At 37.9% G+C, this 15,282-nt stretch overlaps 1 protein-coding gene across 11 annotated transcripts in view; it reads right to left on the reverse strand.

Annotated features, from left to right (window-relative positions):
* Window positions 1-15,282, reverse strand: part of HERC1 (HECT and RLD domain containing E3 ubiquitin protein ligase family member 1) — a 189,982-nt gene that overhangs the window by 60,158 nt on the left and 114,542 nt on the right. For 10 of the 11 annotated variants that reach the window (XM_086710897.1, XM_086710904.1, XM_086710902.1 and 7 more), the window contains 7 exons: window positions 14,110-14,265; window positions 11,651-11,757; window positions 11,009-11,119; window positions 7,787-7,963; window positions 3,605-3,844; window positions 3,156-3,239; window positions 897-1,417 (listed from right to left, as the gene is read on the reverse strand). In XM_086710897.1, the coding sequence (XP_086567023.1) occupies window positions 897-1,417; window positions 3,156-3,239; window positions 3,605-3,844; window positions 7,787-7,963; window positions 11,009-11,119; window positions 11,651-11,757; window positions 14,110-14,265 (1,396 nt within the window). The remainder of the gene's footprint in view (window positions 1-896; window positions 1,418-3,155; window positions 3,240-3,604; window positions 3,845-7,786; window positions 7,964-11,008; window positions 11,120-11,650; window positions 11,758-14,109; window positions 14,266-15,282) is intronic. The other variant, XM_086710898.1, reaches the window with a different exon arrangement.

The following is a 15,282-nucleotide window of genomic DNA, read 5'->3' on the forward strand; positions in this document are numbered from 1 at the left end:
TTAGCTTGGTGGAATGGGGTAAAGTAGGGTCCATTAACTCCTAAAATTGTGTATAAAGGTTACACATGTGTTATTTTCAGCTGCGAGAAATCTTTAGCTATTGTTACATTCTAAAACAGCACTGCCTCCAAAGAAATCTTATGAACCGCTGTTTTAGATATTGTCCCATGTCATATTAACACTATTAAGCAATCACTTTAGGCAATATAATGAACAGTTACATATTATAATTAATAAAAATCCACATTTTCAAAGAAGATACATGACGTATTTCCTTTGAAACGTACGGAGTTTCTTTTTCTCACAAATCCTATCTGACTGCAAACATGTCTAAATGCGTTTAAGTATATCATTTGTGTTAAATAAACGTAATTTCCATATCTATCCAAAATATTGCACACTGAAGGGACAGAAGTATGTGCTTAAAAAAAAAAAAAAAGTAAGAGTACTTGTATCACAGTTACTCCCAAACTTAATTTTAGTCACTCAAATGTTTCTGCCTACACTCAAAGCCCACCTACACAAAATGTAACTGACAAATCTGCTGGCTGGCTTTTTTCTATCCCAGTATGTAATGGAAATGATCAAAAAGTAAGTAGCCAAATGAAAAATAAAGACGGATCCCAGTTAAACCTAAATTAGTGAGCTTACCATTTCTTCACAAAACAAAACAAACAAAACAAAACACCATATATTTTATTAACTACTAGTATTCCAGGGAACATGGGTTTGAGATATATTCCTTTATGAAATCAAATTACTCATACCCAACTGTATGAAAAAAACTTATTTTAAAAACTGGCTCACCTAAAACACAGTTACTCACTGTCCATAGGCAATGGCCCATTTCACCATTAAATACTCGTTTGCTAAAAGTGTAACTCAACAGATCATACCTGATGGTAATTTCTGCTTCATCCCATTGGACCTTAGCAGACGTGCTGCCCTCTTTGACCACTCCCAGCAGCGTGGCATGGCGCCCAGTTTGCTTGTGAACACACCGACCTCCAACTCTAAGACCAGCATCAACTCCTCCTATCACTGCCAGCACAGGCCACACCTCTATGCAAAGGGTCCTCAGCTGCGGCTCTGAGAGGTCAGCAAGGCCATGTCTATTATGTTTACCTTTCTCTTCCTCTTTGCTTTCCTTCTCCTCTCTCATTTCATTTTCCTCTCGGCTTTGAACCGAGCGGCTTTTCTTTAGCTTCTGACCTGACTCTTTAATACATATCTTAATTTTATGCAGCCTTTCCATCATTTTTTTGTTAATGCAGTAAGTCCAACGGTCTGTTCGGTGAAGGATACGGATAAGCTGAATAGTGGCCTCCGCCAGCACTGCTGCTACTGGACTACAAATAGGGTCTCCTGGAAGTAAGTCTCGTGGTGTCCCACGCATTTGCATATCACAAATTTTCACCTATAAGAAAAAAAGAAGGCGGCAAATGTGTGATTAATAGTTCTTATAAACCATTAGTCACTATACATTCTAGTACATGTAATCCCATGTTGAACTAGTGTTTGGTCTCCTAATATATATGCGTATTTATACCACTGGCTGCTGGTAAAGAGTGAGCAAATATTACAAATTTACTAAAGTTAGGAGCAGTATGGTCCTCTGAAACAAGGTGCCCCATTATTTAAACTTCCTCCTGCAGCCTGTGAGTATTAGAGCTGTTGCAGCCACCCAAAAGGTGGATATAGACTAAGGTGTATGTGACTGGCTCAGTTTACTCCCTACCCTGCCCCCCCACGCAACAACAAAAAAGCCTTGAGAATCTAGTCATTCTTATCCTCAAGACAAGTCCTCAGAGCATCTTACACTGTTCAATGGCTACAAAGATAAAATTGTTGAGTCTAGATAACTGGGATATTCCCAACCTACACACATTTCAAATAAGACACTGAGGTTAAAAGAAGAGCAAGATTTGGATCCAGATCTTAATTCTGCACAATCTTAGGAAATTATTTAATCTCACTAAACCTCAGTTTTTTCATCTGAAAAAAATTGCACTAATAATGGTAACTGTCTCTTATGGTTAAAGATTGAGACGATGTACTTAAACTGCTTATTACTACAGTGCCAGATACATAGTAAATGTTCAAAAAGAGGTTAACTACCATTAATATTGTTTTCATCAGAGACTGTGAAACTTATCAGAAAAGGCTTCTGGACAGAATAAATTGATTGCGACACAGTGTACAGGTGAATTAATTCCTTCAAGGTTCATAGATGTTGGGGAGCAATAGGCCATCACTCTAACCAGGTGATAGCAGAGACTATTTTGGGCTGCAAGAATATCATCAAGGAAAGGGATGACTGCAGGTACTGGGCTGTCTCTGAACTTCATCCCCAGTTTTGCTGACTACCTACTCAGGAGGCAGCTCCCTTCACTTATAAAATGCTAGCTTAAAATTACATGACCTTGAAAATTTTAAAAACACATTTAAAAGCACAGAATAAAAGGTAACTTTCATAGGTAGGACTGATCAAGTTCAGCACTTCCATTATAGATATATGACAGTGTGAAAACTTTCTACTACAAAAGAACTAGAAATTCTGGAGACGAGAGCTAGGCCACACTTCATCCTCAAGTGAAAGGATGTGGTAGAAAAGAAAGCAACAGGGAGACCACAAAGACGTTTGTCTCTTCTTGGCTTTTAGATGAAGAAAAAAAAAGTTTTTAGCGAGAGTATAGCCCTTTAATACTGTCCTCCTGAAGGTTTGGGGTTCAAATTAACACCATCTATAAGAACCCCCTCAGCTGAATGAACCTCAGGTTCCATATCACAACTGGATCTGCCATTATTCAGCTAAGGGTATCTGATTACATTTAAGATTATTTCTAGATCTCTTTCTCGAATGAACAACTGCCAATGAACCAGATTACTCCTAAACTATAGCCTATGATTCCTATAATTGAAAGCTGACTCATTACATTCAAATTGCCAGAATATCAAATAGTGCCTTAATGAAGAGGAAAGGCAATTTCTAAAAGTAATCTAACTTTCTAGGAGAATAAATTACCTGAACAGGTACTTTTAATGGTAGAAATAGTTTATTCCATTTATAAACTCTATCTGATCCTAACAAATATTAATTTAAAAGAAGACAAATATCCTTTAGACTTAAGCATAAATGTTTGAAGTTTCATTACCTTCTCCCCTGGGTTGCTACTATAGAACATTACACACGGGTATAACTCTGCTGCGTCCACATCTTCAAAAGCCAATTTGGGTTCCTATAGTGTGGCAGAGGAGAAGAAAACACATTTTTTTAAAAAATATGGAATATCTAATTACATTAAGACTCAAAGCTCTTATGAGACAGAACACAATTTATAAGATCAAATCTCAACCCTGCTAACCAAGAAAATTCCACATATAACTAATGATCCTGATTTGTTCATCTGCTTCAAAAATCTTACTGGGAATTTACTATCTTTCTGTTGTTTCTGTGGTCCTGGTAAATACTAAAAGAACCAAAAGGCATTAGAGAAAAAGCAAAGGGTGGATAACGTATTAATTGAGTAATCAGCACTTAAATAACTGAGTTGAGTGTAAATAAAAAAGAAAACATGCAATGCTTGTCAATGAGTTTCAGTACCTCTCCATTTTTCCCAAAGGAAATGGTTCTGGCTTCCATGTCTAACACACAGGTAATGAAATCTCCTTGAGTAAAACTGGACAACGTCAGAGTCTGTTCTCCATTGTGATAGAGGTTACCACTGTAGGCCCGGTACAGCCACATATCGGAGGTAGTACGGTGGTTAAAGTCATGTACTGGCCAGCGAGAAACTCCAACACACGTGCCTTCATTACCTCTGTTTTCCTTCACAATGTAAAACTAAAATGAAAATGGTAATGTTCACTAATATCCAAAAAACTTGTTTATGTATAATTAACTGTATAAACCAATACTGGGGAATATGCTCACAAGTAACATTGACGCATTTATGGGAATACGATAAGTTCATTTTCAGCCCAAGTGAAAATAACATATAAATGAAACAATTTCATCATTTTATAAAATAAATGAAAATTCACTAGACTAGAACAATTCTAACTCATTAAAACATAGTTACAGTATTATTTGGAGAAAAGAGAGAGAGACAAGTGGGAAAAGATGGTGCTCTGGTGCCTGGTGGGCTACAGAGTTACAGGTGTTATGGAACAGCAGGTAAACTGCTATCTGTTGAGAGAGATAAAAGTTACCTATGGAATTCAAAAGTAATAGATCCAACCATAGGAGAGTTAGTTCACTGACTCCAGTGACTGCTTTAGGCCCTGTTAGCTAAAGTGAGTCAAAAAGAGGATAAAGTTTGTAGTGTGCTCTCTTGTAGGCGGGAAGAGAAAGGGGCCCAAACATCCTTATAAAAAGGCTTTGGATGGGCCAAATAATAAAAATTAACTTGCAGTTGCCTCTCCTCTGGGCAGGAGGGGGAAGAGTTCAAATTTCCCTGAAGGAGAGTTCTGGGTAGATCAAAAATATTAGAAGTTTGTGTTGCTTTTTCCTCCAAGAGGAAAAAAAGATCAATCAGTTCCCAAAGCTGGAGCAAAGCTTTAAATAAACAAAAAAGAAAAAAGAAATGAAAATACAAACACCTCTCTAGATATTTTCTTTAGCCTAGATGCTTCCACTGCTGTAGCAGTGGTCCTGACCCAATGAATTACCCTAAATTTACTGCTAGGGCTTTGAGTAAACCTGAAATCTGAGGGTAAAAGTAAATTTTTAAAAAAAGCATTTGCAAGTGTTCTGTGGCTACTGCATCTGGATGTATGATAAAAATTGATGTAAAATTAATAAATCCTAAGGGATCATCCTGATCAGTGAAAGCTGCAAAAGAAAAATTGTTAGGGAGATCCAACTTCCATGTTTTCTACCACCAGTGGGTAAATTTAAACTCTTTTGAGTATTGGAGACAAAAATAAGTTTCCATAACTGATGATTTTTGCTTCTGGAAAAAGAGAGACCAAATAAAAAGAGTGGTAATCTCCAGAGAGAGATACACAGATACACTTTCAGAGTTTTAAAAAGCAGTTTTACTTGCCATTGAGTTCTTGTAAAATCTGATATCTGACTCTTAGAGGCTAATGATTTTCCAACCTAAATTTTGACTGGCGAAATTTGGACTCTAAAGACTGACAAGGCAAAAAAACAAAAACAAAACAAACAAACAAAACCACCTACAAAAGTATTACTTGTCACTTTGACTTAAAACACAGCAGTTTGGTCTTACAAGAATCTATGCTTCATTGCTGCCAAAAAAGTTGCTTAGCTTTTTAGAATCCTGAATTTATAGATCCTAATTACCTGGACCTGACTCTAATCTAAAACCTGAAATTATCTGCCTTGGGCTGTTTCAACCTAACATGAGCTATGCTCAACTTAAAAACAGAAACTGGCCCAATGAACAAAACCTAAATTCTGGGACTGTTGTGGATTTAGGACTCCTCTGTGGGGCCAAAAACCATGAAAATATCATCGATTCTGCTGGACTGTCCAGATCACTTGCAGATACCCCTGGGTAAGGGCTTTTTCTTTTATGGAACCATCTAAATTTGAACTAATTGGCTCCATATTTCTGACAAAGAAAATGATTATACTCCTAACTTGCAATTCCTGCTCAAAATAGAAAGTTGGAGGAAGGCATACCCCAGGGAGTATAACCCTGCCATCCACTCTTAATTAACTGCACTGTCAACCTCTTCTTGGGGACATCCCACTGCTGTTGACTTATGCTCAGGTTTTTGGATTAGTTGCAGTTTGCAACAACAGACTGATAGCTTGACTACATGTCACATCTTTCTTCTGATACACTTATTTTAGTAAGGCCTTTTATTAAAAGAAGCTCTCACAGAAAGAGATTTATCTTTCTAGGCTGCTAACTACATAAATGATTAGGATAAAAGAGGAGGTTTTTAAACTTTCTATTTTGAAATAAAAAAATTTTTTAACTGGGCTTTTGTCCTGACCAATCTCCCAACTAACTCTTCTGGTTAAGTTGTATGAAAATGTTTTTGTGTGAAAATTCTTTTGTCCTTGCACCCAACCCTTCTGGACAAAAGGTCTAAATGAAGACAAAAAAAATGATGGAAAAAATCTGAAGTTATAATTACTAAATGAGACATACTGATTTTAGAATAAGGGGGGGAAAAAAAACAAAAACCCAGACCCTTGGGAAGTGTGGAGGAGTGGGGAAGGCATTAATGATCTTTGTTTTTGAGAACTGCTTCTCTTTAGAGGGGAAAAAAATCCATATTGTCTTGAAGGCTACTGTGAGTACTTCATATTCAACCTGACTGCTGAGCCTCCCATTACAAATGACAGGCTGTAAGAAACAGGGGGTGGCTGGCCCCAGCACCTGCACATTTCCAGCACACCTCTAGATGTCATCATGCTCTTCAGGCAGATAAAGTGAAGTCAGAGAAAAACAAAACCATTTAAATGACTGCCTTTAGGCAGTATCTGAGTCCCACTGACTCTAGATTATTCAAACTGCACTGGGAATAGAGAGTGGGGGGCCCTCTGGTGGAATGTCACATTGGGGCCCTGTTAACATGTTCTGCTTAACCTGATTAGGGGTATCCTAACAATTATAAACTATTTGTTTCCAGGGATAGCATGTATGCCTTCTAGAATTGTATTTCTTGTGTATACACCCTATCATGACACTACCTGAGCCCTGGACTGGCCAGAGGTGTGCTGTGCTGAACTGATGCCTAAGTGAGTTAATATAAAAAACTTAAAGACAAATCCACGTGGCTTTCTATGACAGACATTTATGGTTAATGAGATTTGTTTTTAACTAGCTAAGTCTAAAACCACCAAGGAAGCATAACTGAAGTCAATAGTACAGGCTGGTCTCACCCTGCTGCCTGGCGCCCTACTGATAATAATATACTATATTATTTATAGTATATACTACACACATATATATATGTATGTGTGTGTGTATATATATATATATATGTATATATATATATGTGTATATATATACATACATACACACACACACACTATATAATTTTACTATAAAGAGACTATGGCCAAGAGCCAACGGGGTCAACTGTGATAAAAAGGAATTAATACAGCAGAGACTGCCATCCATAGAAAGGCCTGCTTGCAATGTTGGTCCTTGGCTGGCATCTGGAACTAGAATGATAACCAGTTCCCTTCAGTGATAAAAACTTTACAAGAAGGGTAGCTCATTGTGCCTAGACTGTTTTGTACAACGTTATAGTTTAACATAAACACCTGCTTTCCTTCTGGGAATCTAAAATTTTAGTCTATGTCAGAGGGTGACCAGCACCCAATAAAAATCTTGGGCATGGAATCTCTAATGGGCTTTCCCAGGCAGAAACATCACATCATTATTGTATTTTCATGGCTGAGTATGATCTCTGTGATCCCTCATGAGAGGGATTATCATAATTTTTTAACTGTTCATTTAAAAAAAAAATTTCAGGTAACTTTAGAAGACATTATAGAAGTTACAAAAATAATAGAGTTCCTGTATACCTTCATTCAGTTTCCATTTATGTTAACATCTTACATAATGATAAAACATTTACATATGATTTTTTTTTTTTTTAAGTAGGCTCCATGCCCAACATAGGGCTTGAACTCACAACCCTGAGATCAGGAGTTGCATGCTCTACTGACTGAGCCAGCCAGGCGTCCCTACATATGATTTTTAAAAAGTTTTTGATACACATTTTTGGTAAGAACATTTTTTGGTAAGGACTAAAACACAAAATGCTAAAAACTACTTGGAATTCTACATACCTTCCACTGATAGCATCCAGAAGTTACTCCAGTTGATGCCAATCCATATCCTTTTCCTCCACTGCCATGAGTTAAAATCTGTCCATTCTCCACTAGACAACACTGAGCTTTCTCTGGATCAAAGGATACTTCTTGTATAGGAAGATTCTCATCTTCTTCCTCTAACTCTCCCTGCTTCTACCAAAAAGGAAGCTGGGTCAGTATTTTGGAATAATTCAGATCTCAGTTAATATATATTCTAAGACTCTTTGGTTTTATTTCACAAATATTTATTAAGTATCTACTATGAACCAGGTACAATGTAAGCAAGGAAACTCAATGATAAATACAGCGGGGTCCATGCATAAAGCTTACTGTCCAATTAGGGTCAAAGAAATAAGTACCACCAGTACTGTGGAGAATAACAAGAGTTACATGCAAGTATTGCAGAAACAAAAAGGTTTAAGTGTCTAAACATGCTTGGGAAAGAGAAGGAAAGCATTCAAAAGAGGAGGATTTCTGAGGTGAGTCCTAAATGATGAGGCATTCAGCAGATGGTCAAAGAAGAGGAAGACATTTAGGCAGTATATAAACCATGGTGCCAAGGCATGGAGGTACAAAAGAGTTCAGTGATCTATGGTAATTGTAAGCAGTGTGGAATGTCTAGAGGATGAGACAGCAAAAAAGGAGGCTAGAAAGAGAAAAGAGAACATCATGGAATGTCTTGAACGCCATTTTAAGTTTGAACCTAACAGATAACAGGGAGTGCCTACACAAATTTATATAGAGAAGCTCTAATCAGATCTGTGCTTTAGAAACATTGTTCTACCAGGTGTATACAGGATGAAGGCAGAGAGATCAATCAGAAGATTATCACAAGAGTTCAAGTAAAAAATACTGAGAACTTGAACTTATTAATTCATTCAATGAGTATTAAGTATCTACTACTATACCAGGTCCTATATATTCAGCAGTATATTAGATAGAGATAAGATCTCTGATCTCACAGAACTTATATTATATATGTTACATATTATATATTAATTAAAAAATATGATATATATTATATTTATTAACTATAATATGTTATATTTTATATATATATTAGAACTTACATTTTAGAAGGTAGAAATAGAAGATAAATAAAAAATATCAGGTAATAAGTGCTATGTCAAAATTAAAGCAAATCACGTAACAGAGTATGTGACAACTAACTCTAGATTGAGGATAAGGAAAGGACTCTCTGAAGTGATAATTGAGACCTGAATAGTAAGAAGAACTTGACATCTGAAAAACCTATGGGGGAAGTACTCTAGGTAGAAAGAATAGCCATGCAAAGCATAAACGAAGGAACAAACTTAGTGTGTTCAAGAAACAGGAAGAAGGCAAGTTGTTCTGAGTGTAGTGAGCAAAGGGGGGAGAACGAATAGTTCTAGATTTTATCCCAAAAATGATGAGAAACCAATGGAAGGTTTTAAGCACAGTACCAGCATGCTATGACTTACAATTTAAAAGATCATTCTAAATCCCATGCAGAGAAAGGACTATAGGGAATTAAAAATGAAAAAAAGGCCATTTAGGAGACTACTGCATAGTCCAAGTCAGAGATGATAGTGGCTTGGAACAGGGTGATGGCAGAGAAATGAGGAGGTGGGCAAATTCAAGTTATATTTTACAAAGGAAACAATAGGACTTGGAGATTGTATGGAGGGAGAAAATGGGGGGCGGGAGGGTAGTGGTGACAGAAAGAGGATAACACCTAGGTTTTTTTAGTCAAGTCACTAACTAGGAAGATAGGAAAGCTGAGGAAGGAACAGGATCTGATAGAACTAAAAATGCTATGAAGTGTGAGATGCCTACTAGACTATCATTCAAGTGGTGAGGCAAGTAGAAGATGGATATGGTAGCCCAGAATTCAGGGAAAATGTTAGAACTGGAATTAAAAATTTGGGAAGCAACAGCATATGTGTCTGAATAAGGTTTTGTTGGGTGAAGGAAAGGGAATGGGGATGATGGTGAGAAAAAGAAGGGATCTTGGGAGGCCTGGGATAATCTAACACTTAAACAGAAGAGGGAAGAACCAATATAAAAGAATGAGAAGAGGTCACTGTACTGAGATAGAAGGAAAACCAGAAAAAGTGTGGACTCAAAAAACCAAGAGAAAGATTAAGGTAGCTAAATGAATGGATTTAAGAGCTATATAGGAAGTAAAATCAATGGGGCCCAATGACTATGTGGATCGGGAGACATCAGGAAAATCCAGAATTCCCAAGAATTCAGGTTTGAAATGCTATGTGAATGATGGTGCCATCAATTAGAAAATGGAACAGGGAGAAACGTATAAAGATTTGATGGGGAGACACCTGGGCTAGCATTTAAGTTTGGAAGGCACTGCATACAGGTGAAAATGGTCCCGGATATACTGAGGCTGTTGGAAAAGCTAAGACTTGGGGCGCCTGGGGGGCGCAGTCGGTTGAGCGTCCGACTTCAGCCAGGTCACGATCTCGTGGTCCGTGAGTTCGAGCCCCGCGTCGGGCTCTGGGCTGATGGCTCGGAGCCTGGAGCCTGTTTCCGATGATTCTGTGTCTCCCTCTCTCTCTGCTCCTCCCCCGTTCATGCTCTGTCTCTCTCTGTCCCAAAAATAAATAAACGTTGAAAAAAAAAAAAATTTTTAAAAAAAAAAGCTAAGACTGGAACTCTGAGGGCCAGCAGTGTTTGGGATGGAGGCTAGGAGAACGTGGCACCAAAGAAGAGATGCCTCTAGAGGGAACCAAGGATGGGCAGAGGACTAGCGATGTAGAATAAGGTAGTTTTGAAAAGAATAGAAGGCTAGAGTTTCCAGAGATGGAGTAAGATGTGGACAAAAAAGTGTATCCTATATTTAGCAATTGGCACTTACCTTTGTGATTTAATTTTGGTGCTCTGATGGAAGATCAACAATTGAGTTGAAGAGAAAATGAGAACTAAGGAGTGGCCCCAACATGTATAAAATTACTTTTTTGAGAAGCTTAGCAATGAAAGAAAAGACAGGAACACGGGAGGCTTCTTGGTAAAAAGGAGTTTGGGAGGGTGGGAATTAGAGATGTTTATAAGCTGAGAAGAAAGAACCAGTGGAGAAGAAGAAAGTGCAGAGAGAATATGGAGTAACTGGTAGAACCAAGTCCCTCAGAGAAGAAGGGATCCAGAGACAGGAGACAGGGTACTTGTGTGGTCTAAAAATACCTTTTTGGAAGAATCGCTTACCTGTAACTTTATTTCTTGTTCTTTTTCCTTTATCTGAATAGCATGTTTGGCCTGAGCAATGGGTGTCTCCCACATACAGTCCGACAGAAGGGAAAAGAGGCGTTCAACAACCTATTTATTGAAGGAAAAAGAATGATGAAATTTGTAAAGGTGATTTTAAGTAATATTAGAAAAGATAAATCATGTAAGTAATACTAAGTCACATGTAAAATTTCATCATACCAAAGTCAACAACTACTTTCAGTGGTTGGCTGTAATTTAAATATCTTGTTTCTAGAAAGATCGTTAATCCACTAGAAAGTGGGTCCCACTACCCTCATGTTTCTTCGCTACATGGACCTCTGATGAAGACACACAACCTCACACACTTCTCTCTCTAAAGGCCCAAACCTAGGAAGAAATTCCACAGATCTTCCTTTCCTTCTGACCTTTTAAGTATTCACTATCTCCCTACTCCTCACACCCATAACTTAATTTCTCTTTCTCCTTGCTTGGAAATTAAATAATAAAGCAATTTCAGAAGGAGAAGTCTAGCTATTAAATAAATGATACATTTACAACTGAAGAGACTATAATTTAGATTTTGGAAAAATAATGTTACAGATGTGAAAAGTATCTTCTAATAGCTTTAAAAATAGAAACCTGAGCCATTTGATCATCTTCTACGCCAGATTCACAAGCTGGTAGCACAGCCTCAAGGACATGAAGTGCAAGGAGCCTTGTTCTTAGGTTACCAACGAGAGGAATACCTGGGGAGGGAAAAGACATTTTCTTATTATCAGTGTGACTTAAATTCAAAGTGTAACTGAGGGGCGCCTGGGTGACTTAGTTGGTTAAGTGTCTGACTTTGACTCAGGTCATGATCTGATGGTTCGTGAGTTCGAACCCCATGTAGGGCTCTGTACTCCAGCTTGGAGCCTGGAACCTGCTTCGGATTCTGTGTCTCCCTCATTCTCTGCCCCTCCCCTACTTGTGCTAGGTCTCTAGGTCTCTCTCTCTAGGTCTCTCTCTCTCTCTCTCTCACATTCTCTCTTTCTCAAAAATAAACAAACATTTTTTAAAAAGTGTAAATGGGGCACCTAGGGGCTCAGTTGGTTAAGCGTCTGACTTTGGCTCAGGTTGTGACCTTTTTGAGTTGGAGCCCTGCATCAGGCTCTGTGCTGATAGCTCAGAGCCTGGAGCCTGCTTTGGATTCTGTCTCCCTTTCTCTCTGTCCTTCCCCCACTCTCACTTTCTCTCTCAAAAATAAACATTAAGAAATTTTTTTAAAAGTGTAAATGAACTTCTTGAATAAACATATTTGAGGCTCCTAAGCATTTATGGGTGGAATGGACAACACTTCAACCTATTATCACAAGAATTCTGGACTCAGCCCAGACCCACTAATGTACATGAATATTCATGTTTACGTCTCAGTTTTTCTGTATATAAAAGGGAACAGCACTATAATAACTACCTGTGCCAGGTACTATGCTATGCATTTCACACACATTAACTCTATTGATCTTTATAAATCCTTGGGGCGCCTGGGTGGCGCAGTCGGTTAAGCGTCCAACTTCAGCCAGGTCACGATCTCGCGGTCCATGAGTTCGAGCCCCGCGTCAGGCTCTGGGCTGATGGCTCGGAGCCTGGAGCCTGTTTCCGATTCTGTGTCTCCCTCTCTCTCTGCCCCTCCCCCGTTCATGCTCTGTCTCTCTCTGTCCCAAAAATAAATAAAAACGTTGAAAAAAAAAAATTTATAAATCCTACATCACATCCCTGTTTTACTGATGAGGAAAGTGAGGCTGAGAGAAGTTAAGTAATGTGACCATAGCTCAGCAGAGGCAGAAGAAGAATTTTAAACAGGTCTGTTAATCTCTAAAGCTCAGGTTTTCATATCCTTTCATTGCTTCTCCATCCATGCCTTGACTGCCTCACAGAGACTGTTCGGATTAATGGGGAGTAAGCAGTTTGTACTTTTCTGAAGTAAGCAAAAGCAGAGTCAGAATAATGATGCTCTTTTTTATACCTACTACTACAACAAAACCAGTTAAAAATAAATGAATATCTGGTTTTTTCTTTATGCTCCAAGATTTTAATATTATATAAGGTTCACCTTATTAAATGAGAAAAAAGCCTGTTATAAGTTATACGAGTTAAGAAAAACTAGCAAAGTATACTGACAACGTATACATATAAAACAACATGTACCATGGAAAATTAAATTTGTTTTAGCCTATTTAAGAAAGACTAGGGATGATAAAAAAGTTCCAGAATGGAGAGTAGTAATGGTTGATTAACACTGTGAATATAGTGAATGTCACTGAATTATACACTTAAATAATTAAAAGCTGTACATTTTATATTTTACACCACTGCAAATTTTATATATATTTTACCACAATTAAAAAAAAAAAACTGGAGGGTGGGGCACCTAGGTGGCTCAGTCATTTAAGTGTCCGACTTGGGCTCAGGTCATGATCTCATGGTTCATGAATTTGAGCTCCACATGCCTCTCTCTCTCTCTCTCTCTCTCTCTCAGTTCTCTGCCCCTCCTCCGCTTGTGCTCTCTCTCTCTCTCTCAAAATAAATGAATAAATTAAAAAAAAAAAAAAAAAAAAAAAAAAAAGACTAGGAAAGGACTGACAGTAATCTATGAAGGCTGACCAGACTTTTAGACTAAGAACCTGGAGTTAAGCTTATTACATAGACCTCACATAGACAGCATACAATCAGAAGTTACAATCAAGACAACAGAAATCATGTTATGATTATAGAGAACGGACAATCAGACCTGCATTTTGATAATCCAACAAGTGACATCAAAATCTGCACCAATTATTAAACAGGATGTTCTCTGCTTATTTTTATTATGGTAATCCAAACAAATAGAGCCAAGTTCTCTTTAGATTAAATCCATAATCTAGCCTGGTGCTACTTTCTATTAATTCCTATCAAATTTTACTCCTGAAATTGGACTTTTCTTTTGACCGAGTAAGTACTCAGAAAACAAAAGTCTTGAAATCAAGGTCAAATATTCAATGTTGTTAAAGTGTGGTATTATCTGAATAAAATACACGTAATGTATAAAAACACTCTAAAATAAGGCAAAAGTCATATACCTGAAGAACACTTCTGAGATGCTATGTTTAGAAGCACCTCTGTCCATTTTGGGGAAGCCATTTTTGATTGAATTGCTTTTGAAGATACAACTCTGCGAAGAAAAACTAAAAAATCCCCCAGATGCAGTTCTGCTGCATGTTGTTTCCTAAGAGCAGCTGAAGAGTAAACAGAAAAGTTTACATTACAACCAAAAATCAACAGGAAAAAGTCATACCAAGTAACTTGCATTTAGATTGTAGTTAGCCCAAACCTAATTCAAAATCTAAGTTGTCAGTTGGCTGCTGAATTTTTAAAACTTAAAGAACACCATGGGGAAAGGTCAGAAAACAAAGCCGAACTTAAAAACATTTTTTACATCTGTGTACAATAATAGTGAGGTTGCTAGAACAAAGTATGTGTACTTGGTTTTGTGCATTTTTTTTTTTACTGCTATTTTAAAATGCAACAGTTCTCTATCCAAGTCTAGAGTTCTATGAGGTAGAATCTGAGAGAAATGGTCTGTGAACCCCCTAAAGTTGTATGAAAACTGTGTGTACATCTGACTAGTAAAAGAGTTCACAACTTGATTCACATTTTCGAAACGTCTGTGACCTCCCCCAGCCCCATCAAATTAAGAATCACATCCCTAAAGAAGACTTTGTGTTTTCAGATTCTACAAAGAAACACATTTCTAAGGCTGTGTCTGGTTTGCCTGAGCACCAACTCCATGTATATCTCTTATATAAACTTGCTCTAAGCAATCTTCTCGGTTTTTCCACGAGTATCAGTACCGGCTTCTCTCCTGTCGCGCCTCTCATAGTTTCCCTCCACCCTGTGCATTTTTAGGCCAAAGGACTATCTGCTCTTCCTGTAACACACCACGTTCTATCATCATCCATCACCTTTCATACCCTCTCAGCCTGGCAAATCCTACTCAGAGCCAAGAGGAAGAAGTATGCCAGTGAGGCAGTTGCCCAGAATATCAATCTCTACAGGGCACTAAAACATACAAAATCATAATGATTTGGAGGCAAGTATTATACACAGCATTCCTTTCAGGGAGATCCTGGCATGTCAAATTAAGGAATACACAGACGAGTCACTTAGAAGGAGACCCCCGCACCAAGGGCACCACACTTAAATGGCCAGCAATCTACTTTCACAGACATCTTGTCATAACTAGAGGACATCTG

The sequence above is a fragment of the Puma concolor genome, chromosome B3 (genome assembly GCF_028749965.1).
Source record: "Puma concolor isolate L17-30 chromosome B3, mPumCon1.1.hap2, whole genome shotgun sequence".
In the NCBI taxonomy this organism is placed as follows: domain Eukaryota; kingdom Metazoa; phylum Chordata; class Mammalia; order Carnivora; family Felidae; genus Puma; species Puma concolor.